Raw genomic sequence first — 24,628 nt, 5'->3', positions numbered from 1 at the left:
AGTTCATTGATTTATTCTGTGGGTTTGTTGCAAAATGTTGTCTCTCCTTAGGAAAGCTTTAGGGTATTTTGCAAAATACTGAGCCAATCTTTTGACCTGTATCAGGCTACAGACGTGTAATGTACCATTGCAGGGATATATGCTTTGCAATAGGAGCTGTAGCTGCAAACAAGTCCATGAGTGCATCACTAGAGGCTAGGGAGGTCTGTAGCTCAAACTGGACTTGCCTTTAATTTCTTAACTGATTGCAATGTGTTGTGTGTGTTCTGTTTAATGCACGTTTAGGTAGTAACATGCAGTGTTCTTCATAAAAAACTGCATTTATCTGTATGTAAGTTGTAAGTTGCATCAGATTCTCTGTGGTATCTTCAAATAAATTGAAATGAGTCCTCCTGAGGCATTGGTTGTCTAACCTCTTTCTTTCTTTCTTCAGTCTTCCTTCTTGTCTCATTATGTGTTACTTTGTTACAGGAACTCACATAATATTAAGTACAAAGAACTCACTAGCCATTACTGAATCTACAACAGTCACCAATCAGACCCCACCAGCCAGGTCCAACGGAATGCAAGTCAATCTGCATGACATGAGAAGAAATGTGGTAGATCTTCGCCTTCAGCTGCATAAATTACGGCAATTACAGGTATCTGTCTATTATGATCTCTTGAAGAACGTGTATCTGGAATATATCATTAGGAAAGACAATTAGTAGCCTATTTTTGACTTGACTTCCTGGGGTATTGAAGGAATAAAGTTGACAAATGTAAGGGTTAAGAGTGTAAGTGCTGCTGTTGGGTGTACATAATTGGCATGAAACTTCAATGAACAGTTTGATCATGGGCATTGGGAAATAAACAGAATTTAAGTTAAAGTAATTAAAAAAGAATACATCCCTCAAACTCATGATTCCTTTGCCTTCTTCAATGTTATCCATCAATTCCTTTTTTTTGTGTAACAAAAATACGGACTAGATTGCATTTTGTGCGCTTAAGGGAACATGAAACATCAAACGTCAGAAGATATTACATTTAAACTTGGGGAAAAACTCACCCTGAAAAACAAGCTAAAGTAAAAGTGTATGCGACAGTTCTCAGTGTGCTACAAATAATAGGTTTAGATCTTGACACACACCACCTAATCTTATTGTAAAGGGATTTTTCCTGTTATTGTTGAAAGCAGTGGCCTATTCTATCCTAGGCTAACTAAGCCAGGGCCAGTAGGTCCAAAGAAGGTGGCAGCCATTGGGACCCCATTAAGTGATCAGGCTGGTGAAAAGGGAGATCGCCAGTCTCCCCAACCGGCCCACGCTATAGAGGACTGTGCCGAGTCAGAACAGTCCTCCACAGGTCCCCAGGAAGAGCAGAAGGGATGGCTGGTGGCACTGACCTGAGTTAGGCCAAGTGCAGCCCCAAAGACAAATATGCCTCTGCATAGGAGACTTGTAAAAAGGTTTCTTCTTGCAGCAAGAATCAAGGGCTTTATTTACTGCAATTCTATAAGCTCTATATAAAGGTGAAGCTCTATGGAAATAAATGTTTTTCTCCTTGAGCATAAAATCCAGTGCTGTAGATATACAGTAATATAGATTAGGATTGACCAAAAACGTTGCTTTTGTCTCTTTTTGCTCCAATAATTTATCTGCAGCCCCGAGACTGTTATTGCTGTGAGGCATGTGATATTTTGGGTGCCCTTTTCTGCTCACTACATCGAGCTGATTCTTTATGACAATGATAGTGAAGTACGCTCCTCTGTAGGCTTTCATCAGTCAGAGTTGATGGTGATTAAGACAGAGACATTCTATTGTTTACTACAATGCTAAGGAGTATGCTAAGGAGTCAGGGTGTTTTTCTAGTAGAGTGGGCTAAGATAACGGAGCGAGAAATCATACAAATAGCTGTTATGCAGTTATCTGAAAACATTATATTACACAAGAACTAGAACTATTTTAACAGCACTTTTCTTCTGATACTTGTCATAAAACAATTGTAGGAGTTTCTCTTTAACATGTACAATGTTATTGCAACTTTGGAGACGCTTCTTTTTGGACAAAGGAAACCTCTTATTTTCTTTCTTCAGTCTGCATACTTTGATATAAAATTCCAAGGAACTTAAGATTCTGCCCAGATTGTGCGATACAGCAAGTGTAACGTAACAGATGAAATGTGTCATAACAGAAGCAAAGATTAGGATTCTGGCAGCTCCCATGGAAAGTAGAAATTCAAGATGTAATGGAGAAAGAGATTAATTTGAGATAAAAGTCCAACAGAACGCACGCACCAAAGGTTGTGAAGATAAAGGAGAATTTACTCAGCAGTTATTTAGTGAAAGTATACAAAAAAATCAGTTTGATATATCTCTGAATGCATCCCCAAGATAAAAAATCTAAGTTGCTGTGTTGGATTACAATTTAGTTTTATTGGATTCAGGAGAGAGAGAATTCTATCAATGTTCAGTAGCTTCGTTAAAGGGGAAGTTCCATGGAAACAAACTTTTTTTCTCCTTGAGAATACATTGTCGGAACAAAATGATATTAAACCAGGTTTTTGTCAATTACTGCATACAACAAACTTCATGTACCTGCAGACCTGGAGGCGGCCATTGTCATTACTGCTGATGTAAAAACATTAGCCCTCTGCACTATAGGTGATGTAGCTTCGTGCCAAAAAGGAACGTTGGAAATCCGGTTGAAAGCTGAAACACAGAGTGAATATGGTAGATTTACACAGTTTAGAAACTGCAAATATTTTACATTTGATTGGAATCCTAAATTATTTGCTAATGCACAGACATTACTGAAGATGATTGCCCAGTTAGTTAGCAGCGAAAAAGTCAGGAACTATCCCAAATCCAACATTAACTGATACCAAGTGGTTAAGAGCCAGCTGGAGTTATCTCATCATTTGCTGCGACTTGATGGCCATTGAGTGACTTAAAATCACATTGAAGAGAACTTTGCTATCAAAGATCTCCATTGTGCCTCGATGGCATGATTGTGAAAGACGGAGAGTCTCCTGGCTGGAAGCCGTCTCCGTTTCAAATTTGTAGACAGCCAATGGCATCTTTTAGTATAGAGCCAGACAAATGACATATGCAGGATTGCTGGATACAACTCCCATCACCTTTTCATAGTGAGAATGATGGGAAGGTGGGTAGATACAACAACAAATTAACCTTTAATACATAACAGCAGTTATGGTACATACAGGGAATTTTTGTCCAGGTAACCACATGTTGGTCATTTTCATAGACAAGAATAAACGTAAAAGGAAAGAGAATGGGGACAATAGTAATATATTAAAATGAAGTTATAATACATTTATAACAAGGGGGACAATAGAGAGGCTGCTTAATATGATTTTGATAATGTGGTTTAGTTTAAGCCATTCTGTTTATAGAGATAGCATAGATAAATGTGGCTCTCAAACGCATGCTGATAACTTGTTAAGAGGTATCAGAAACAAAGCAATATGGGGTAGCTGTATAAGTATAGAAATATTACATGAGTAAATGAGAGCTCTCACATGATAAACATAGAAAAAGCCCTGCATCTTAGTCCACCCCGCTGGAAACCTCGTGGTCAAGACTCTTTTTAAGACGCTTTGATTAAGAAAAAGAAAACTGTATCTCTCGAGGTTCAGTGATGGCCTCAATCCAGTTTGTCAAGCTGTTCAGCCGATAAATAAGGGTCTACATGTTGTTACCAACATGCTGTGATAGCTGGGAGTTATTGTGATACGATCACGGTATTAAATGTTGCGTTTGGATCATATAAATGGGCAATGGACATTTACTGGACATACGTAGCCTTCGAAGAATTAGTGCTGGTTACAGACTTTCCAAATAGTGCTGTAAGGCAAAGCAAAAAAAAACAAGTGGGACAGAAAATTATTTTAGAAAATAAAGTGCCCCAAGTTTCTTTCTTAAGAAGGAGCTGTACCTCTTTCGGGCCAGGTTCCTCTTCCTCTCTGTTCTAAGAGATCAGCATGTTTGGAGAATATGAAGATGTCACAGCGTGCTACAGACTGACATTTTGGAAGGCGTGCATTGCTGATTTAAACAAATGAGCAACACTGGAACTGAAAAGTTCAGCATCTCGTAAAAGCTTTCATATAGAAGAGGAGTCATTTTTCTATGGACAAAATCTAGTAGCAAGAATGCAACAGCATTTCACTTTGATAGATGGTTCTTTGTAAGGGTTTTGTTCCGTGCCACAGAAATGTACTATTCTGTCAGTAATCTCTTGGGCGCTTAGAATAGAAGAAACTAGAGTTAAACAAAGCAATGCTTGGGGGGGGGGGCAAAGGTATGGAGCTGAGCGTTATGTGCCCAGTTTTCCAGTATAATTTGATTTTTAGTTTCATAGTCAATAAATTAATATATGTCATTGAAATTTTTTTAAATCTAGGAGTTTTGTATTTGATGGTGATTTATTCTTGGAATTATTGTGTTGTGTTGTCTTAAAACTGATCTTGGAATCTTAAACCCACAAACCTCAAATGGGAGAATTGCCTACGTTGGGCTGTACTTTAGGGATTTGAAATGCAGACATTTAATGTAGAGTGATTTCCGCTGGTTTTCTGATTTATACTTTATTTAATCATGAGTCTCTTCAGAAATCATCTGGTTAAGACTCAGGAGAGGAAAAATAAGGAAATGGAAACTGATTTCTTTTGTATAACAGCTGCAGAACCAGGAAACGGTGAGAGCGATGATGAAAAAGGCGGAAATGGAAATCAGCAGTAAATTGATGGAGATGGTCAAGAGCTTGGAAGACCCCGTGCAGCGCCAGCGCATCCTTGTAGAACAAGAGCGCCAAAAGTACCTCAATGAAGAGGAACAAATTATTACAAAATTACGGTATGTCTAATCGCTTTTTTCCTTCCCACATAATTTATGTTGTAATTCGCTATACCTAGTCTAGTAACAGTATTCCTTAATAACACTCCTAACTATAATCTAGATGGTACCCATGAGATATATGAACAATTGTTGGGATTCCATCTTGTATTAAAAACAGTAGGAAAACTACAAAAGTGTATGCGTGAGAAATATAGTTCAGTTGTGGAACAATAAGCATTTCATTCATCCATTCTACCTTAACTAACTTACTTTTTCTCTGTAGTTTGTGTAACGCATTGAAGATGCAGGTAGCCAAAGCAAGGTCTTCACGCAGCCTGTACCTGCCATCTTCTGCCATCTGGGTTTAGGATAGTTTGTGACGTGCAATGGTGGACTCTTCTATGATGGGTAACTAGGGGTGGGGGCTTTCTGTAGTTACCTGTCCTGAGCATCTACCTCTGGTATTACCTACCGTATGTACAGGTATCTCAAACCTACGGCAAGTGCTTTAGTGCCGTGCTTTAGTGTGCCTCCACGCTATTGGGATCATTGAAGTCCCAGGCATGTTTGTCTTTCGGCTCAGGCCCTCGGTAGGTGTATCTGGATGAAGAACTTCTTTGGTGTATGCTCCTGGGTTACAGCAGTTGTTAACAGTTTATATCTTAGAAGAATGTTTAATTAGTTACTGGCCCATCAGTCATCTTAGTTTGACTATAATACCCTAACAAATATGTGAATATATTACGCATGAATGAATTGCTAACCTGTAGAAGTACATGTTCAGCTACTGTCATCGTGAGGACTTTTTGTAAATATATAATTCAAAATCTCATTACCCCTTCCACTTCAATCCCCTGGTCTGTAACAGCAGTAACGTGATATTTGTACAAGTGCAGTTTGGACTCTGGAATAAACATCATAAACTTATAAAAAGCAATAGAATGTATGGGTTTCCCAGACAGGCTGGACATCTTCATCTGGCCTACAGGGGGCCGGTTGGACAACTGGCGTAGCCTGGATTTCTGGAGCAGCAGTGACTAGCTAGTTAACTGGCCCTTAGCTAGTCACTGCTTTCTATGAACACGTCGGTCTGTAACTTCAGTTCACGGAAACAGGTGTACGTAACAAAAATGAATTATCAAGGTCAATCCATTCTCCACTACGGATTATTCAACTTTCTGGGAACTCTCTCTTTAGTGAAACAAATTCAATTTTGTTAGCAGCTGTAACTTCCATGTCCTTGTCTCAACACCTTGTAACCATCAACTGCAATATTAATAATGGATATTTCCTGTCACATTTTCCCACTATCAGTACAAAATATTTCTCCAGATTTCCTCTATAATTGAAAAAAATACACAGCACATGAACTAATACTATAGGTTTCTGAATAAAAAAAAAGTGCATGCAATAGTGCAGTAATATATCTGAATTTGGCATTCTGATTTGAAGTTTGGTTTGATTACTACAATGTCTCAAACTAATCCATTTCCACTGTTATTATGACTTTTATGGAAGTACAACATACTATTTTTTTTTATCCTTTACACTCCTACAAATAATGTATTTCACATAAGAGATTGAAACTATGGATTTATAATTTTGCTCTTGCTGGTTAATATAACCGGTATGTTAAATATTTTACCATTCCCCTGCCTGACTCCATACTTTCTCACACCTTCTTGTATGGAGAATCTATTGTAGCACTAAGAATATTTATCATGGGTGACATATTATACACCAGGCTGACATTTTTATAGAAATGTTCTGTTTTCCAACTCTTCAATTTCCAATGACAATACACTAGATACCTATTACTCTTTGAAACATCACCAGCTGTTCTCGCTTTTGAGCTCCTACTAACAGAATGTGCTCGTGTGGAGCAGGTGGTGATGTTCCAGAAAAAATCAATTATCAATTTTATATACACTGGTAAATCCATTATCACAAATAAAATATATCAAACATCTTGAAAGCATCAATTTAAAATAATCAATGTTTTAGAGGAAAAAAAAGAAAAAAAGTACCAATGCTTTCCAAAGAAAAACTACTTTTTTGATGGTGGCAGACGGACCAAACCCAAATATTTCAATGCGGTGCTTAATTTTGAAAGCTCAAAGGGAATGAATGGAACCTCGTATTTTAAGATCGTGTTCCATGCAGTTTATGTAGTAAGGTCAGTTTGTTGGCCTTTGTAGAGAGATGGTAAACCAGGTCTGGATTTCTGTGTAAACTACAAATAGATCGTAGACCTTCTCTATAAATATATTTTAATCCAGGCAATGGGCCCATCCAAAAACAATTTAAAAAAAAGTTAAATATTTTGGAAGACGCAACAACTTATTATTCCAGCTAATCGCTACCAACGACAGGGCACACGGAGGCTTGGGCCATCCCACCACCATAAAAAGCTGGAGCTTCTCCACTGTTCTCAATAAAACTGGTATTTGTTGGCTTTTTTATTGCATTAACCATACTTTTCAAATGTCCTTATATAGGGTACCGAATTCCCTATGTCCCTTTTTCCTCCAAGTGTCCCTCTTTGGGACCCCAGATCCCTTTGTCGTTCTTTCCTTCCCTGATGTCCCTGTTGTGCAGAAGCTCGGAATGTTTGTCGGGTATACGTTTATCGCAGTGTCCCACCCCACTATAAGTGTCAATAATGTGTATATCAACAGAAGAAAACATGATTTTAAATGGAATTGTGCAACCAGTATACATTTCTTCTTCTGAATAACTTAGTAAATATTAGGTCACAGTTACAAAAAAAGTCTTTATAAAGCCTTGCCTTCACCCCTGCATTACAAAGTGTCCCTCTTAGGCCATTAGGCGTTGTGCGTCATGATCTCTATAACCAATGTGCACATTATAGAAATTATAGTTCTTTTTTAATGGAACAAAAGCTTTTGGGGATTAATTCAAGCAAAATTTAGTGAAACCATTTTAATTTCATTTTTTTAAATTTTTTACAACAAGCTCTTTAATGCTTGTAAAATGTGTATTTCTTCTAGTGAATTTTTTGCTTTGTGGATTTTATTGATTATGTGGATTCTAGTGGGTAAAAAAATAAATTCCTAGATGAGTGGCATCATATCAAACTGTAGCCAGACATACTTGCAATTTACCTATTATATGGAACATGAGGTTTAGCTCTCAGATCTGGAATTCTAAATCCTGCTAAACAGACGCCTGGACTTGAATACAAAGTAAGAAGTTCAAATACATTTTCCTTATGAACGCATTTTTTTTTTACATCTGGGCTGTGCTGATAGTTCACTTGACTAACTTTTACGCTCCCATGTTGGTATTAGAAATAAGCAAATAAAAATGTTAAAATTCTCAGCGATGCCATAAATATATTCATAAACCTTGCCAAATATGTTTCTCTTTATCTGAAAATTGTAATGTTGCTCCATCTAAAGTTTCTGCAAGGGGAAAAAAAAAAATAAATGAAGATAGGATATAGTTCATCATATTTAGTGTACCCAAATGCTGAAATTTTGCATAAAAATGAATGGACATTTGCCGCATTAGTGTATAGATTTAGGGTACACCCAAATCACTTTAAACGAGTCACCTATAAGAATTGCAGGCTCTAGTATGTTAAGCAAATTAGAACTGGGGACTGTGACAATATGATTAACACATGGTAAAATATACCGGGACAGAATGAGAAGAGGGCCCTGTTCTAGTGAGCTTACAGTCTACTAGATCTATCATTTTATTCTTTGCTCTGAAGGTTTAATCGTAAACATTTTCATTTTCTGTGGCAACCATGTAATAGTGCCTGCATTTCTCTTACATGACAATGCATTCTAGATCGTAAGCTCGTTTGAGCAGGGCCCTCCTCACCTGTTGTCTCTGTTAGTCAATTTGTTATGTTACATGCTACTTGTTATGTCCTGTCTACCCATTGTACAGCGCTACAGAATTTGATGGCGCTATATAAAACAATAAATAATAATAATATGACGTGTTCATATACACCTTGCCTTGCTGGCGCACCTATCGTTATATAAGGCATTACACGACCCTGTACGAAGGAATCTAAGCTGCAATGCACATAAGAATTTTGCAGCTGTCCATCACTGGCCCATTGGCATGAAAATGCAGCTGGAGGATTGATGGTTCCTTTGGAACCTGCCAACGCACTACTACCCCTCTGCATAGGGCATGCTAGCAAGAATTGGCATTACATTGAAGAATTGTGAACCATAACTGCAGTGTCTTTTCTTTCTAGATTAGAAAGTAAATCTAGACATCGTTGTTCTATCATTTAAGACTTTGTCATTCCATTAACGTCTTTCTCAAGGCAATTAACATGTAATTGAAACTACAACACGAATGTTTTATTAAAAAGATGTTACAGCATGCGTCATCTCATTTGGAACTCCAGTTAACACTGTAGGCTTGGAGAGGCATAGCTAAGTTCCAGATGAATGTATTAAAGATAAGCCATCGCTGCCTAAACTGTTCAATTGAAATACATTTTTAAGCCATGTGACAACCGGACATTGGGAACACCAGAGAAAAAAAGAAGTGTTATTTCCAGCATGCAAATAATTGATATTTGAGTTCTTAAGTCGTAGTTAAGTCCTCTTCCATCTGCCATTAATAAGAGCGGGGTGCATACTGGGGTATGCTTCTTGTACATGCTCAGGAAAACTCAATGAATCAATAGGTGTTGCAACAGTCAATCAGGAGTATATTGCCTGAACGCCGATGTTTTGCTAGCATAAATAGATTGGCTGCTGATTTGATTAATTAGATGTGTGTGCTACTGAGCATGCACAAAAAAAAAATCAGTTCTGGGGACGAGATCCTTCTTTTAAAAGCCACCCGTCTATTCTTCCAAATCTGCAGTAATGTGATGTGCAAGTTGCGTGAAGTCTTCTATACCGCAGCTGCAGTTGACTATATCTACCATGACGTCTGATAATCCTGTGATTCTTAGCGTGTAGAACGCACTGCACTGGAGTTATCCTGTCGCTGGTGAAATCTCCACCATTTCTGTTGATAAAGTCAGCATTCACCCAGTAAGCCATATTTGTTACAAAATGTGTGATGTAATGTTACTGTGGAAGCGATAAGAAACCATGGCCAAGTAAAGCAATGGTCTGTGATCCGCTACTGCCACCTAGAGGCTGTTTTATGAACATACGTTTTCTGTGTGGGAGTTGATGAACAGGCAGGGTATACATTGGTCACGTCTGATCTTCAACAAAGGGTTTGTCCTGCTTCTCGTATGATAATATCAAACTGCGGCTTTGTCCACAGTAACTTCAGACCCAACAAGCAATGTATCCCTCATTCTTTTTAATCTGTAAGGAAATTAGTTATACAGAATTATACAGTAGAAATTTTGACAATGTCTTCAGTCATTTTTTTTTTTCCTTCGTAAAAAAAAAAAAAAAAAAAGTTTGTATATGTGAAGGTTCTAATACCAAAATACATTTTCCAAGCCAGCTTTTCTGATTTGCTTGTATGTGTTCTCATTTTAGTGATCTGGAGAGCTTTGTAGACGATCTTAAAAAAGACTTAACAACATCTCAAAGAGTAATTACACTGAAGGACGTGGAAGACAGAGCTTTCATGTTGAGAAAGATAGGAGAAGCGGTTTCCAATCTGAAAGGTACAGATATTTAGAAATCAATAATCAATAGCGCGTTTTCAGAATAAGTGGACTGTATTTATTCAGTAAACAGTTCTAGATGCATTGCAAGAAGGTGTTGAAGTTGAAGGTGATACCTTTATTGGGCCAACATAGAAAAATATTCAAAGTTACATATACTTTTAGGAATTAGAAGTCTCTTCTTCAGAAGGATTCCATTGGGAACGACTCCAGTTTGTTTCCCATGCAAGAAAGGATAATTTCTCCATAAAACACAATACGATTCTACAACCGCAACTGATTTGGTCTGCTGGGTTCTTTTAGAGAATGCCTAATTATTATATATATATTTTGCTTTAATGTCCCACAATCCCAAACTGATGTTTTTTTTTATTTTTATTTTGGCTGGTAATTTCAATATTTCGGTGCTTATTATTTTTCAATCTTTTTCCTCTCTCACAGGAGAATTTCCTTACCTTCAAAGCAAGATGCGAGCAGTCTTACGAGTAGAGGTTGAAGCCGTAAGGTTTTTGAAAGAAGAGCCACACAAACTAGACAGTATGTTAAAAAGGATTCGGAATATGACAGATGCCCTCTCTGCGTTAAGAAGGTGACCGCCTTTAATTATAAATTCTTCTGCCACTATCATAAGATCTAGTTTAATTGGTTGATTGGGATTCATATGGCTTCTCAGTTACCTGCTTGTTAGTTTATGTCATTTTTTATAATGAATACCATGGAAACCATGCTGATTCTTTGACATCATTCTGCTAAACACTGCAAACCTAAATAATTCAATACAAATAATGTTTCTTTAAAGATAAATAGTATGAATATAAACTATGCCATCTTCAGAGAACTCAACAAACCATATCCAGATATGGTTTATAGAATAGAATATAGTACATTGAGGTTGTTCGACATACATATACTAACATAGTAGGACAGTCTCAACAAAATGTCGGCTTGGCTGTACTTTTGTGAACCTTATTATTTTTTTGTGATTTATTTAGGCATGTTACAGATGGGCCTTCGAAATCCATTGACTTCAATCAGAATAACCAGTATATGATTACAGAGCAAGTAACCGAAACAGAAGCCATCCAAAATGTGGAAGATAAAGGTCATGCCTATCTCCAGCCAACACAAACAGAAATAGTAGCCGATTCACAGACGGCCTCTGTGAAATCTGAGGTGGTTCCTCTCTCTGCCGGCGTGAAGGTTCACCAAGTCCAAAGTTTACCTGTCCACATACAACAGTCCCAACATTCTTCAGCACTGGTTAACCATTCTCTTATCTCCAATAACCAATCATCGAACTCTGCAGTGACTGCAACACAGGAGGCTTCTGCTGGACTTCAGACTCCGGTGGCGCAGCCTGCTCACAATAGTGGATCTACCATGCAGAGCCTCTTTATTGAAGAAATTCAACAAACAAGCCACAGGAACCGAGCACTCTCAATAGAGGTATGACCACCGTGTAAGCCACCGCATAAAGACCGTCCCCAATTAATATGTCTTTCTGTGATGCCTCTTTCCTACATGAGCAAAACTTGACTATAGGTTTAGATGTTTTTTTTTGTTTGCCGTCTTTCAAAGTAAAAAAAAAAAAGATTTTAAAATGTAACAGTTTTTTTTTTATTTGTGTTTAGGAAGCGGAGAGAAAATTTGAAGAGAAAAGACAGAATCTGGATCATTATAATGGGAAAGAATTTGAAAAAATGCTTGAAGAAGCACAAGCCAATATTATGAAGTCTATTCCCAGCCTCGAGATGCCGTCCCAATCTCCGAAAGTGGACGCTAATGAGAAAGTAGATGTTACAGGTGATCCATGCATTTTAAGGACCTGTTTTGGTGTTTTCCTACCATAACTCTGAGCAGTGCATCACTTCCACAGAGAGCTCAGCGTGCCGGATACATTTGATTTGTGATAACGTTAAGCTTGTTGAATATTGCATTGCATTAGGGCAAGGAAATGAACATAGTGTGTTAGCGTCCACTTGGATACTAAGGCAATCAACAGCCGGTGAATTTGTCTTTTCCAATGCCTGTAGTAAGACACTGAAAACACCATTAATGTCATCCCTATCATGTATTGTGTTAAACCACAACAATGTGAGAAGAAAAGAAATAATAAACGTATGTGTGTGGAATATTTTATACTATAAATACTGTAGCAAAAAAAGTTACAACTTATTTCATTTCTTTTTAATACATAATTATCATATTTATCCTGACAAGGCAATCTACTTAAGAATTGTTAATTATTCAAAATTGAGAATCAAACAGTGGCTTAAATTCCACCTAACCATCTTATTATATATTATCCTTATTATATTTATCCCAGTGATGTGACTTATTTGCACCGGTCTCTAGGGATAATATTAAAAAAAAAAAAATAATGAGATAAGATGGAGGATTTAATATTGGCCTCTCAACGCCTATTGTATCATTCCAGAAGATGGTCCAGATGTTGAACAAGACAACAGTAAAGTAATGAAGTCTCCACCTCCACCACCACCACGTCGGATTTACCCATCTGGACCTGCCATAGGCAGCCCATGGACACCAGATGTTACCTACATAGCAAGGAAGGACAACGGCAAGGTGTGGAGGCTCTTTCTGTATTCTGTACAATGCATTAAGGATCTATTATATTGTAATTGATTATTGATTGATGAAGATGGTGTTATTTTTGTAACTAATGCAGGAATGTGAGGAAATACTTCCATTAACACCATCAAAAACTACCAAGGCTGAGACAGAAGATCAAAGTTCAACACAGGCTTCAGTGGTAAAAGATGATGAAGAGGAAGAGGAGGGAGAGAGGATCATGGCGGAACTGCAGGTAAAAGCAGCATTCATATTCTAAAAAGTAAATTGAATCATTTTTCGCACTTTTACTACCATTAATTTGACACAAGTAAACCGGCCATGTATTCTACTCTGGGAAATCAATAGCTTTAACTCTATGATCTGTGATCAGTTACTAAGATAGTTAGACTTTTTGTGAGTTTTTATGTTAAGGCAGGGGTAAAGCGGAGCAGTGATCCAAAAAGAATGTTACACTTTTACATCCACCATGATGGTCAAAAGGCTTTTTCAGTTTTCAATGAGTATGCATTAAATTTAAAAGCAAATGTAATATATTGTTGCAAAAAAAAATAATAAAAAAAGACTACAATAGTGTCATCGCACCATGGCACGTTATCAAATTATAACATTTCTTTATCCGTTTGGAAAATGCTGTGTCACGTGAATGTATAAAAAATATATTTTTTTTCTTATAAAAAAGGGATATTGTAACCGCTTTCATTACCCTACAATACCTGTAAAACACCTGACATCAAAAGAAATGTCATTGTAAGCTACTTATATCTCCTGACAACTCAGTGGTCAAGAAATGTCCATCTAAAAAGGAAATATCAGAAAGGCATGACCCGGCGGGGCTTTTCAGAGTGTTTATGTCTAATGTTTTCATTTCTCAGGCTTTCCAGAAGTGCTCTGTTGTGGATGTAAATTCAAAAGGTCCAACGGAGTATTCCAAATCTGATACTCAGGATAAAGATCTCAGACCTGCTTCTTTAGCCCAGCCTAGCGAAAAGAAGGTAATTTTAAGGCCTGGCCATAACCTTCTTTTCTGGAGTAAATACTAACATCATTTTCTTAGTTAACCCCAAAAGACCAGTTTCCAATATAGCTTTTCTGGCGTGCAATTAATGTATACCGTCTCCTTTAAAGCATAAGAACCAACAGAAAAAAAGAAAAACACAAAAAAATAAACTTTCCGGGTAACGTGGTTTGGGTCTAGGCTGTGGATTAAACGCCACACAGTGCTGGCACTTGTCATACAGCTCCTGTTTGATTAAATCTTCTGACTGCTATAGGTTGTGTTCTGATTGTCAGCTCTTAAACTGAAACTCCAGCGACACTGAGCCAGTGAAACTAGATTCTGTAAGCTCCTTTTATCTGCCCCGTGGGTCTGGCTGTCCTGTACTTCATCAGGGCACTGCTTGCAACTCTCAGCCAGGAGGGCAAGCGGAAATATAAAATACGCTTTACTTTAAGGAAAGGGTGATGAATAAGCAGAACAGCCTAGCAGGCGAAGTAGTGGAGTTTAATACAATCAGGAAACGTAAACATGCATGGGATAGGATGGCTATCATGAATCTAAGATGAGACCAACGACTGATTGTGGATGGAGTCTTTACAGCAGGAAAAGTGGGCTGACTAGATGGGCCAAATGATTCTTATCCACAGTTAGACTCTTTGTTTCTGTGGTTGAGTGATTTACACCCAAAATCATATTTGGCGGCCCATACTAAGGTATCCTGCCCAACACATATTTATTTTAATTTAAAAGGACAGTAAAAATAAGCACAAAGCATACAGTCAGGTTGCAAATGTTGCCTAATACCCATTAGATACTGTTGTAAGTGCATGTGAAAATACAAGGAAAGCATACAAATTTAAATAAATAAATACAAGTGAGCGTGGCCTTGGGAGCTATGTTGGGTTTGGGTGGTCAATTGTGATCTAAAACATCACGTGGATTCATATGCTGTAAAGGAGACATAATAACTACATTATTCCCTCAATCTATGTAGAATTCAAGTACTTGGCAGGAGTGTCGTACATGTCCCTGATAATCCAGTCTTTGCTCGCTCTTGTCTCTCACTCTTGAATGTCCAACTAGATTTTTAAATATTACTATTTCTCAAGTAATAATGTATCAGAAAGCTGAACGATGTACATTGCCTTTTAGACCAGTGCAGTGTAATGATCTTTAACCCGCATGCTTACTAACAAGTACACAGCCTGCGTGTAAATCAGACAGACTGAATATTAGAATTTTCCAATGTTGGGCATTGTCATTTTTTTCTTTTATCTAAGAAAGGTAGACATTCCTATGTACAGCTCATTGATCTTATGCCTTTGTTGTGTCTGTTTTATATAAAACTCAAAATTCAGTAGAACATTTATGATAAAACACATCATTCAGTAACTTTTTCCAGGTTAGAACGTAAAGCATGCTAGTATTCTGCGAACAAAGAAGAACTGCAGAGCTTCCACGTGGAGTGGCAAACTGAAGACTAGCAGCCAAAACCTTCATAATAGCATCTTCTTTATTAGATTGTATCAAAGCATGTGTAGACATCAAATGGGGCTTTTCACTAAAAGTAGAGATTTTAACTCTTTCTCTTCGATTTTTGTAAAGGGACAACACCGGCAGGTTCATCAAGCTAGGAGACTTATGAGAAATCTCACCACTGTCACCATACATTATACAGGGCCAGCCAAGATCTTGCTGCAGCAGACGTTTATTGGGGATGGACCTTCATAATATACTGTATGGTGAAGTCAAGGATCCACATAGATGCTCTCTAATGGCTCATTTTATTGTATGGTTCACTGGCTGTGGCGTAGCCTTAATAGAGAAGCTCCAAGATGTCTTATGGATTTAAAACTCATACTTGTATATGCCCCAGTGACGGTTGCAGTGAATTAATTCATCTGCTGTCGTGTCTATGTGGTTAAGCTGGCAGCACAGTAGATATAGTACAGCTTCTAGAGATTGTAACAGATTTAAACCGGAAGCATATTGTGTAAAGAAAGAGCATTTAGAGCAGCTGCTTAAATAAAATGTTACACACATTTTAACCAAAACCGACCGTTTCCTCAGAGGCAGCTAGCTAATGGCTGTTGTAAACTGTTTAATGGGACTATACCATGGAAAATGTTATGTGGATAAATAACACTCATGTGTATTCATTTTGCATTGAACTGGACTCCGTGATACTCAGTGCAAGAAAAACAGACATGAGAATTAATGGAGGAGAACAAGGGGATCTGTGAATTGAATGTTCAACCAGGGGACAACAGTGCAGGTGTTCAGATATATTTCTATGGTGTATAAAGAACTATATAACATATGGATTTACTTAAATGGAAACACAATTGCAATAATAATGTATTCCCAGAGCATATTATGTACAATTTCGCATTTAAGGTTACTTCTTACTGCCTATCAAGGGTTGTGAGGTACTGGTAACATGCATTATCTTCTCTATGTAGTTAAACCAACTTTTATCTCCAAGCTGTAACTTCCAGATTCTATGGTGGATCAGTCAGTACTGGTGCTTAATGCTTAGTGTTCTTTATGGAGAACCATCTGTGGGGGTACCAGGAGACCATTATTAAACTCTGCCATAGGCAATGTGATGTTTTCATATGAACATAAACACTAGTATCCCAATATCACACAAAGTCTACAGATATTGTATTTGTTTTATTAGCAATCATTGAATAATGGATGCGGGTGCTTGCCACTTGTTACCAAAACTCCAGAAGAATATTAGAAGCACATATGTCAGTGTTTCATCTTCTGTGTGTCTCTATCTGTACCATTCAAGAGAGAAATGTACTTAACACTGAACTAAAAGTATGCGTTACTGGTGAGATACTACCATGGTGCGAGAAGCCGTAGAATGAAGTACCTAAACTGTTAAAGATTGGTGAAACCTTGAAGTTGAAACGCAATAAGAAAAACATGGACGTTCCATATTTATACTTTTGCGGTTATAAATCTTACTGTTTTAACAATGTTAGTTGTAAATTATACCCAGAACCATGTTACGCTTACTTTGACAGTGGACGTGTGTTTACCTTCGTTTTGCATGTAGTTGCAATATTCTGTTTCTCAATGGCCCAGCACATCAGCATCTACTTTGAGAAGAGCTCAGCCGGTCGTGAAATCAGTGAGGCAACCTTAGGGAAACCTCCTCATGTTAACTATTTATAATGTAGGGTCAGCTCGGCCCTTCTTGCAGGAGAAGTTCCCCAGGACTGGCAATTTGTAATGTGTAATGAAAGGGACTAAAAGGTTCAACTTTGCTGCAAACATCATGGGAACTTTTTACTTGATTTTGTTCGTAAAGATCAGAATCTTGCAACAACACATCTGAAAAAACAATATATATATATATATATATAACATTACTCTGCTCACCATAATACAAGAAATGATTCCTCGGTAAATGTATGGACATCATTTCCTTACAAAACACTTTAATATTTAGTCAACTCAATTTTGAAATTATAACACTGTAACAAAACAACTTACCTTGTAATATTTCAACTTACCTTGTAATATTTCTCTGTAGGTTTCAAAAGAGTATTTATTTCATGAAAGCCCAAAACCTGTTGAAATCCCAGATGAGAAGTGGAATTTACAAAATATTCAAAGTCCTGCACCTGATTCTGGAAAGGATAGGGAGGGGAATACAGTGTTAAGGAATGAAAAATCCACCTACAGTCTGTTTATAGGGAAGGCTGAGCATGAGGGGAGCTATTCTAAAACCAGGGAAACCCAGCATGATAAGGAATCAAAACACGGGGATGATCAATTTATGAGCGTACCTGGTGATGAACAGGAAAAGAAAATGAATGATTTTAATAGAACAGTAACAGAGAGCGGATTAACTGAAAGTAAAACAAAAGTGTCCGGTTCCACCGTAGCCACGGTTTTGAAATTAGGAAATAAGAGCAAAGTTTTACTAACTCCTGAGCCTTTGACGGGTTCTAGTCTGTTGAGGGAGCAAGAGATGCCTTATTTAGATGTTGGTCAGACGGTCGTATTGAGACCCAAAAATCCCAGGAGGACTGTAAGCCAACAATCTGAAGATTCTCCAACCACATCTCCAACTGAATTAAAATCCCCGGCAGACAATATTGCGTTTATGATAACCAAAACTGAAGTACAACTCCTGTCGACTGGTGAAGTCCAAGATATTGTTAGCAGAAAAGGAGATGAAGTACAAACAGTTAATCTAGATAGAGAGAATGCAGAGAAAATTGTCTCCGGGAACCCACAAAATCTAGGACCTGAAGGTTCTGTTGTTTGCACAGACAAGAAACCAGTCATTATTATATTTGATGAACCAATGGATATTAAATCAGCGTATAAGAGGCTTTCAACAATATTTGAGGAATGCGATGATGATCTCGAAAAAATGATGTCAGAAGGAAAGATAGAAGAAGAGGAGGAGGAAGAAGAAGAAGAATCTGGCATACTTCCTTACCATGGGGACAGGCTGCAGTCAAGCATCAAAAAGAATAATGAAGCTCATTCTGATCTTCCACCAGAAAACAAATATAGATTTAATTATCCATCTTTAGCACAAATGAAAAAGGTTATGTTCGAGGATGGGAAAGTTTCCCAGTCACAATTTACAGATGAGGAGAAGTCTGATACACCCGATTATCAATTTACCCAAAGGCAAGATGCCAAGAAAAAATTCAAGTTCAAGTTTCCAAAAAAGCAGCTGGTGGCGTTGACCCAAGCCATCCGCACTGGGACAAAAACTGGAAAAAAGACCTTACAGGTAGTGGTATATGAGGAAGAAGAGGAACCTGATGGGACAGTTAAACAACATAAAGAAGCAAAAAGGTTTGAAATTGCAAGATCCAAGAGTAGAGAAGACAATACCAAGGACAGCCATGAGAGAAGTTCTGAACAAGAGATCCTCTGCTCGGAGGACCCTGACCAAAGCTCTAGAACCGATGAGATACGGAAAAACACATATAAGACCCTTGATAGCCTTGAACAGACCATCAAGCAGCTAGAAAGTACCATCAGTGAAATGTCTCCAAAGCCAGGGTCAGACCATGTTGAAACCAAAGAAGAAAAACAATTGTTACCTTTAACTCACGCCGACAAACAATCTGTACTATCGGATGAAACCAAACATGTTATAGAGTCTCCTTCAATACCTTCAGCAGCACGTAAGGTATCTTTTGATAAAAAGCCTGATGCATACCAATCACAACACTCAAAATTGGTGCCAAATGGCATGTTTGCTTTTCCTCTGGTGGCTGGTGTTTTCCTAGGTACCTAACAATCTATTTAATACGTATAATATTTTGGTGATGGGCAAATCAAGGACTTAAATCTGTGTGTTTGAAATGTTTTTATTGTTTGACCTAAAATCATTTTGATTGCATTTTTTTGTAATTTTTTTTTAACAAAAATAACGCTGAAATGTTTCTTTCGCATGACCAGGTATATTGTTTGATAGTGGTGGGGCATGGCATGTGAACAGTCAATGATATCAGTTCTAGTGTGTGATTTATGTGTTTTTGTGTTATTTTTCTCCCCCATTGGTTTGTTCTTGTAGGGTTCAAATGGAGGGTCACAGACCAGCCGAATGCCAGTACCGATGTCTTCTAAAATTAGGCAAGGAAGCATGGAAAAAAATAGCAAACAGCCCAAACTCCAGGAGCCACAACGTCAATACAGACAGGTAGTTTTACCGTAAACCACCTTTTTGGAAGAACTTTTTTAAACTTCAAGCCACGTCACTGACTTAATATAACCAAAACAAGGATTGTGTATCTCTGTACTTGTTTTACTTACCTGGATCTGGTGGCATGATAATTCCTGTAGTACTATTTCACTTTCACCATACTTGTGCATGGCTGCAATACAAGATCTGTTGCTTTGTTCAACTTCAAGACATTCAACTGGAATGAACGGAAGGCTTTGAGTGTTAAAATAGCACTTAAAAGAAGTTGAAATGTTTGTGCGTAACGTGTTCTGTCGTCAAATACTAACAAGTGCGTATTTGGTGCACCGCATTAACGGCTTGGTTGCTCGCTTCCATTCTCACCTAATCATCACCAAGACGCATTATCGTTATATGTTTTATCTGACCTCACATCCCCTATTACTCTTCTAGCTCTCTTATCTACATGCTCTGTGGATTCTGCCAGGTCCGGGGTGAAAAAATAACTCAATGAAACTTTTCCTTCTCGTACTTCTAATTCACCCTAACTGGTGACCATGTTGACTGTTTTGACAAAATGTCTCCTGCCATCTTTATTTGCAGGCTAACGGAGGTACTAAGAAAGCTGGTGGGGATTATAAGGCTACTTCCCCTACTTTATCTGTTTCTAAGATCCCAGCCCCTTCTAACACTGGGAAAAGCAGCTCTGTTCAATGTATTGAGACCTCTAATTCCCCTAATCAGTCTGTGAAATCACATGTTTCATTAACAAACTCTAACACTCAAACTAGTCGTACCATTAATGCTTCCTCCATTGTACGCTCTGCACATAATGGTCCTTCCAAACTTCAAAGTCCGACATATACAGGTAAAGGTCATCATCTTTCATTTTCACTGCAGACCCCAAATGGCAGACCATCTCCTCCTACTGCTACATCTTCCTCTGCCTCTTCTTCCCCTTCTTCTTCTGTCTCTCCCACTTCACTGACTCAAGGTATGAAGACCATTCGCACCATCCACACACCTAGCTTCACCAGCTACAAGTCACAGAATGGGAATGCAGTCAAAACACCCACTTCCAAGGAGACCTCCAACTTGTGAAAAACGCGGCGGCTGTTTGCGATGTCTGCTACAAAAGTATCATCAACGAAGTGCCACTTTCTGCAATATATATTAAATCTTGATGTCCAATGCGTGCATTTATCCAACATTCAGATCCCAATCAGCTGTTGTAATAGTATGTGTGATTGTACATATTCATATACTCTGTTTGCACCTGTGAGAAATGTAAGGCGCCTGCGGATAAGGAAATTAGGATAAGGATGAGAAGACATTATTTTGTATAAAATATTTTTCATTGTGCAATCTGCAAACAGAAAAACTTAAATGCTAGTGTGTGGTTTAAAAGAGAAAAATAAATGGCTATTTTCTTTCCTTTTTTCAACACAAGCGTTCATTACAGAATTCTATTTTTCACAGCAATATGCCATTGTTGCTTTTAATGACTTTTTTGCCAATATATTTTGATACATAAAGTATGTAGGTTACCCTAAACATGTATGGGGTAGATCAGGATGACACATGTTTAGGACAATACATCAACTGGCACCCTGTGCACTGCCAGTACATATTTATCAGTTTTTATTTTTCAGAGCTACTGCCTGTGATCCCCGGATATGGGTTTTAATGAGTAAAATTGGGCGTGCGGGGTGATCTAGAGAAGCGTTTCTTTCTTCTGAAGTGCCCTGTAACCCATGTGTATATAACACATACTTTGTATTTCTGCTTAAGTAAACATGCTGTCTATCATTACCATTAAAATGCCTGCTTTTCAGTATCAGCCATGTGGGAAGGAACGCTGGAATCCTGTTGCACAGATTTTGTAAATGAATGAATTTGTATAACTAATGTAATAAATACTTATAATAAGCAGATCACTTTTTTGGAAATAAAAAGGAAAGTTCTGCGTATGTATTTTTAGTACTTAATATTGTTTCGGCGTCCTGTGGGACATTGCAATGATCATTGGCTCTGCTTTTTCGTAAAACATTTGGTTCTCTGATTCTTTATTAGAAGATGAAGCAAATCACTACAAGAGCTTTAGGTCGTTAGGGTTCTTTTTGATTCTTTCCCAACTAAGGAAAGATTTTGGTCCAAGGACACATTATTTGGAAGTCATACCTAGCAAAGGACAGCCGTTGGCGCAATCATATATAAACTGGCAAAGACAGGGGCAGAAGCCTATTGGCTGATTCTTGTGCACCCCTTATGGTCTGGTTTAAGAGATCGCTCCTGAAACCGACCCAGTTATACTACTAGGTAGACCTCTGCTGTATCTTTGTAGTTCATCGTATCCTAGTGCTCACCACAAAGAAGAAGCCCAGAGAAGGACTACCTCAGCAGCCTCCATGATGAGTATATCGATAACTACATATATGTTAAACATATATTTTCTTGTCCAGTACTATGACTTTGGAAGGTTATAACCACAGGCCCCCCAACCATGGGTGTTTGCAGAGTAGTGAAGACTGGAAATGTGCACCAAGAAATTCTGTGAGTTTATCCAGTACCCTGCACTCGGTGCTGCACTAGATGTTGATGAGTCAGCTGGGGGAAGCTTTTAACCCCTTAATGACAAAGCCCGTACATGTACGGGCTCAAAATGCATTGTTTTCAATGGGTTTAGGGACTGCCCATTGTCCTTAAGGGGTTAAATAATTTAGCAAAGTTATACAGCGTGACACAAATGAGTTCCTGTTGTAAGCAGGGCCGGCCCAAGACATAATGCCGTCTGGGGCAAAGTTTGAAATGCCCCCCCCCTTTGTACTTCACTTACCTTTCAGCAGTGCTGCGGCGTGATTCTCCCTGCTCTGCTGCGGTGCGCGCTGCTTTACTGCTGAGCGCTGGAACGTCACATTTCGGCACTCAGCATTACAAGCCGGCACCGAGACCTAGCTAAAGGGCTCGCAGAGAAGAGAGAGGGGCGCAGAGCGGGTACTGAAAACTTGATAAGCGAAAACCACTCGGCAAAGTGCCGCCTCTTCAAAAGTGCCGCCTGGGGCAATTGCCCCACTCGTGACACTTGGCGGAAAATATTAGCAATTACTAGAGATATAGTTTTCATAGCACAGATATAACCCCAAAATAACGAGCTGAAAGCCCTCTGTAACTCTAGACTTTATAATTCCCTACAAAACCGGATTTATTTTTACCTCTGATGGTGGACGTTATTAGCATACCTGAGAACGTCTGAGCCTTCCCAGACTAGGACAACCTGCTGACATTGCGGGAAACAACCCCATTTAAAGGGGAAATGGGCGGTGAGAGAGCCTTGTCAAGTCCCTGCTCCCTGGAGTATTTGAGTGTAGATCCGGAAAAAGTGCTTCTGGGTCAACCCTGGAGTGTTTCCAGTTATGATTATTAGAAATAATGGGCAGACTATATGGGCCGAATTGTTCATAGCTTTCATCAAATTCTATGTTATATATACACACGGCAAAGGTGATGGTAAAGGTCTAAATATAGATTGGCCAGACAGAAAGAAGTTTGTCAGAATCGGTGTTCGCCACTAGATGGTGCTATCTGCCACATTAAATCTTAGAACGGTACAAAAAACACACTTATTTCTATCATTTATAACCCAATTTTCCACTTAACCTCCTCCTCTGTCCCAAGCATCCCACCAATTGGAACCATTACCTTCCAATGTCTCTGCTCTTACCCACCATTTTAAAATAAAATGCCATTAGTGATAACATAAACCCTACGATGCCACCTGCACCCGCCGCCGACTTCTCCACATTACTCTCATCACAACCAAGTCATTCTCCCCCAATCACTTAAGCTTGTGTGAGCAGGCTGCTCTTTTTCTGATAAATCAGTATTTCTTAAAATGTGTTTGTTATTAATTTTGGATTCTCGCTTATTGTAATAGCTCCAAATGTAACGTCATTTAAAATGATAAAGAGATGGACATACACAATATTATTTAAAGCAAATTTGTATGACGACTACTATAGAACAAACTATGGGTCCAGTAAGTGGTCACAGAAGCGCTTCACTAGGTGAGACTCGGCTATCAAAGAGGATTCCCCTTCAACCTGTCGGTAAAAAAAGGCTGACCACATATATATGTTTAAAAGCACAAGAATTTCCTGAGAATCTGGGATTACCCCATTTAAATTGAGAGTTTAAAAAAACAAAGCACAAAAAACGAAGAGGGGGATCGATGACAGAATTTTTCCAGTCCCGTTCTGAGGTCCGTATAATGGCGCTGCTGGAAGCGTCGCACAAAAAGGCCCATCGTGTGGGTTCTTTTTGCAGTTTACAAATCGGGAGTTATAGGGAAAAGTTTTTTTATTTCCTGTGGAGAGTTTGGGATGTCGCAATGTATCTTTCTGGAATAATTATAAATATGGACAGCGGTGTGACGTGCGGTTAAAATAGGCTGAGTGGGGACCGCTTATGGGGTACATGTGTCAGGCGGGAAGGAAAGGGGGGGGGGAAGCACCTACAGTTATACACACCTTGATGGAGGGCAATGAAAATCCCTCTATATTATACATCAGATGTCCGGAAACACAAACCCTGTTGGGCTTAAATGTGTTGTTCTTACCCCCCCGAGGGCTTATTAAATCCACACCTGAGAGGGAAATGGATGAGAATGTGAGGTCACGTGACCCCGGCCTACGGCCCACATTGTAGAGCATTATGATGCATCATGAGGTGGGTTTTTTTCTTTGGGCCGAGATCTGGCAGGAGAAACATTTCTTTCATGATTCATCATGTTTTTAAATGCATTGGGTATCCTCCTCACAGATCCCAGGCGGGATTGTTCCGATGGTCGAACCTGCATGCCGCATGCTAAAATACACACATACAGAAGATTACAGTTCC

At 38.5% G+C, this 24,628-nt stretch overlaps 1 protein-coding gene across 1 annotated transcript in view; it reads left to right on the top strand.

Annotated features, from left to right (window-relative positions):
- LOC149287213 (sickle tail protein homolog) overlaps positions 1 to 20,833 on the top strand; it is a 128,257-nt gene extending 107,424 nt beyond the window's left edge. Inside the window, exons 9-20 of the mRNA XM_089493194.1 lie at positions 491 to 641; positions 4,680 to 4,855; positions 10,339 to 10,469; positions 10,911 to 11,058; positions 11,462 to 11,915; positions 12,101 to 12,272; positions 12,907 to 13,055; positions 13,159 to 13,296; positions 13,937 to 14,056; positions 17,612 to 19,237; positions 19,625 to 19,750; positions 20,336 to 20,833. Of these exons, the coding sequence (XP_089349320.1) occupies positions 491 to 641; positions 4,680 to 4,855; positions 10,339 to 10,469; positions 10,911 to 11,058; positions 11,462 to 11,915; positions 12,101 to 12,272; positions 12,907 to 13,055; positions 13,159 to 13,296; positions 13,937 to 14,056; positions 17,612 to 19,237; positions 19,625 to 19,750; positions 20,336 to 20,833 (3,889 nt within the window). The remainder of the gene's footprint in view (positions 1 to 490; positions 642 to 4,679; positions 4,856 to 10,338; positions 10,470 to 10,910; positions 11,059 to 11,461; positions 11,916 to 12,100; positions 12,273 to 12,906; positions 13,056 to 13,158; positions 13,297 to 13,936; positions 14,057 to 17,611; positions 19,238 to 19,624; positions 19,751 to 20,335) is intronic.
- The last annotated feature ends 3,795 nt before the right edge of the window (positions 20,834 to 24,628 follow it).

This window comes from Sceloporus occidentalis, unplaced genomic scaffold, assembly GCF_023333645.1.
Source record: "Sceloporus occidentalis isolate IW3139 unplaced genomic scaffold, rSceOcc1.0.p SCAF_63, whole genome shotgun sequence".
NCBI classification, from domain to species: domain Eukaryota; kingdom Metazoa; phylum Chordata; class Lepidosauria; order Squamata; family Phrynosomatidae; genus Sceloporus; species Sceloporus occidentalis.
The sequence above is the reverse complement of the archived record's forward strand: the minus strand, read 5'-3'. Positions and strand labels throughout refer to the sequence as shown.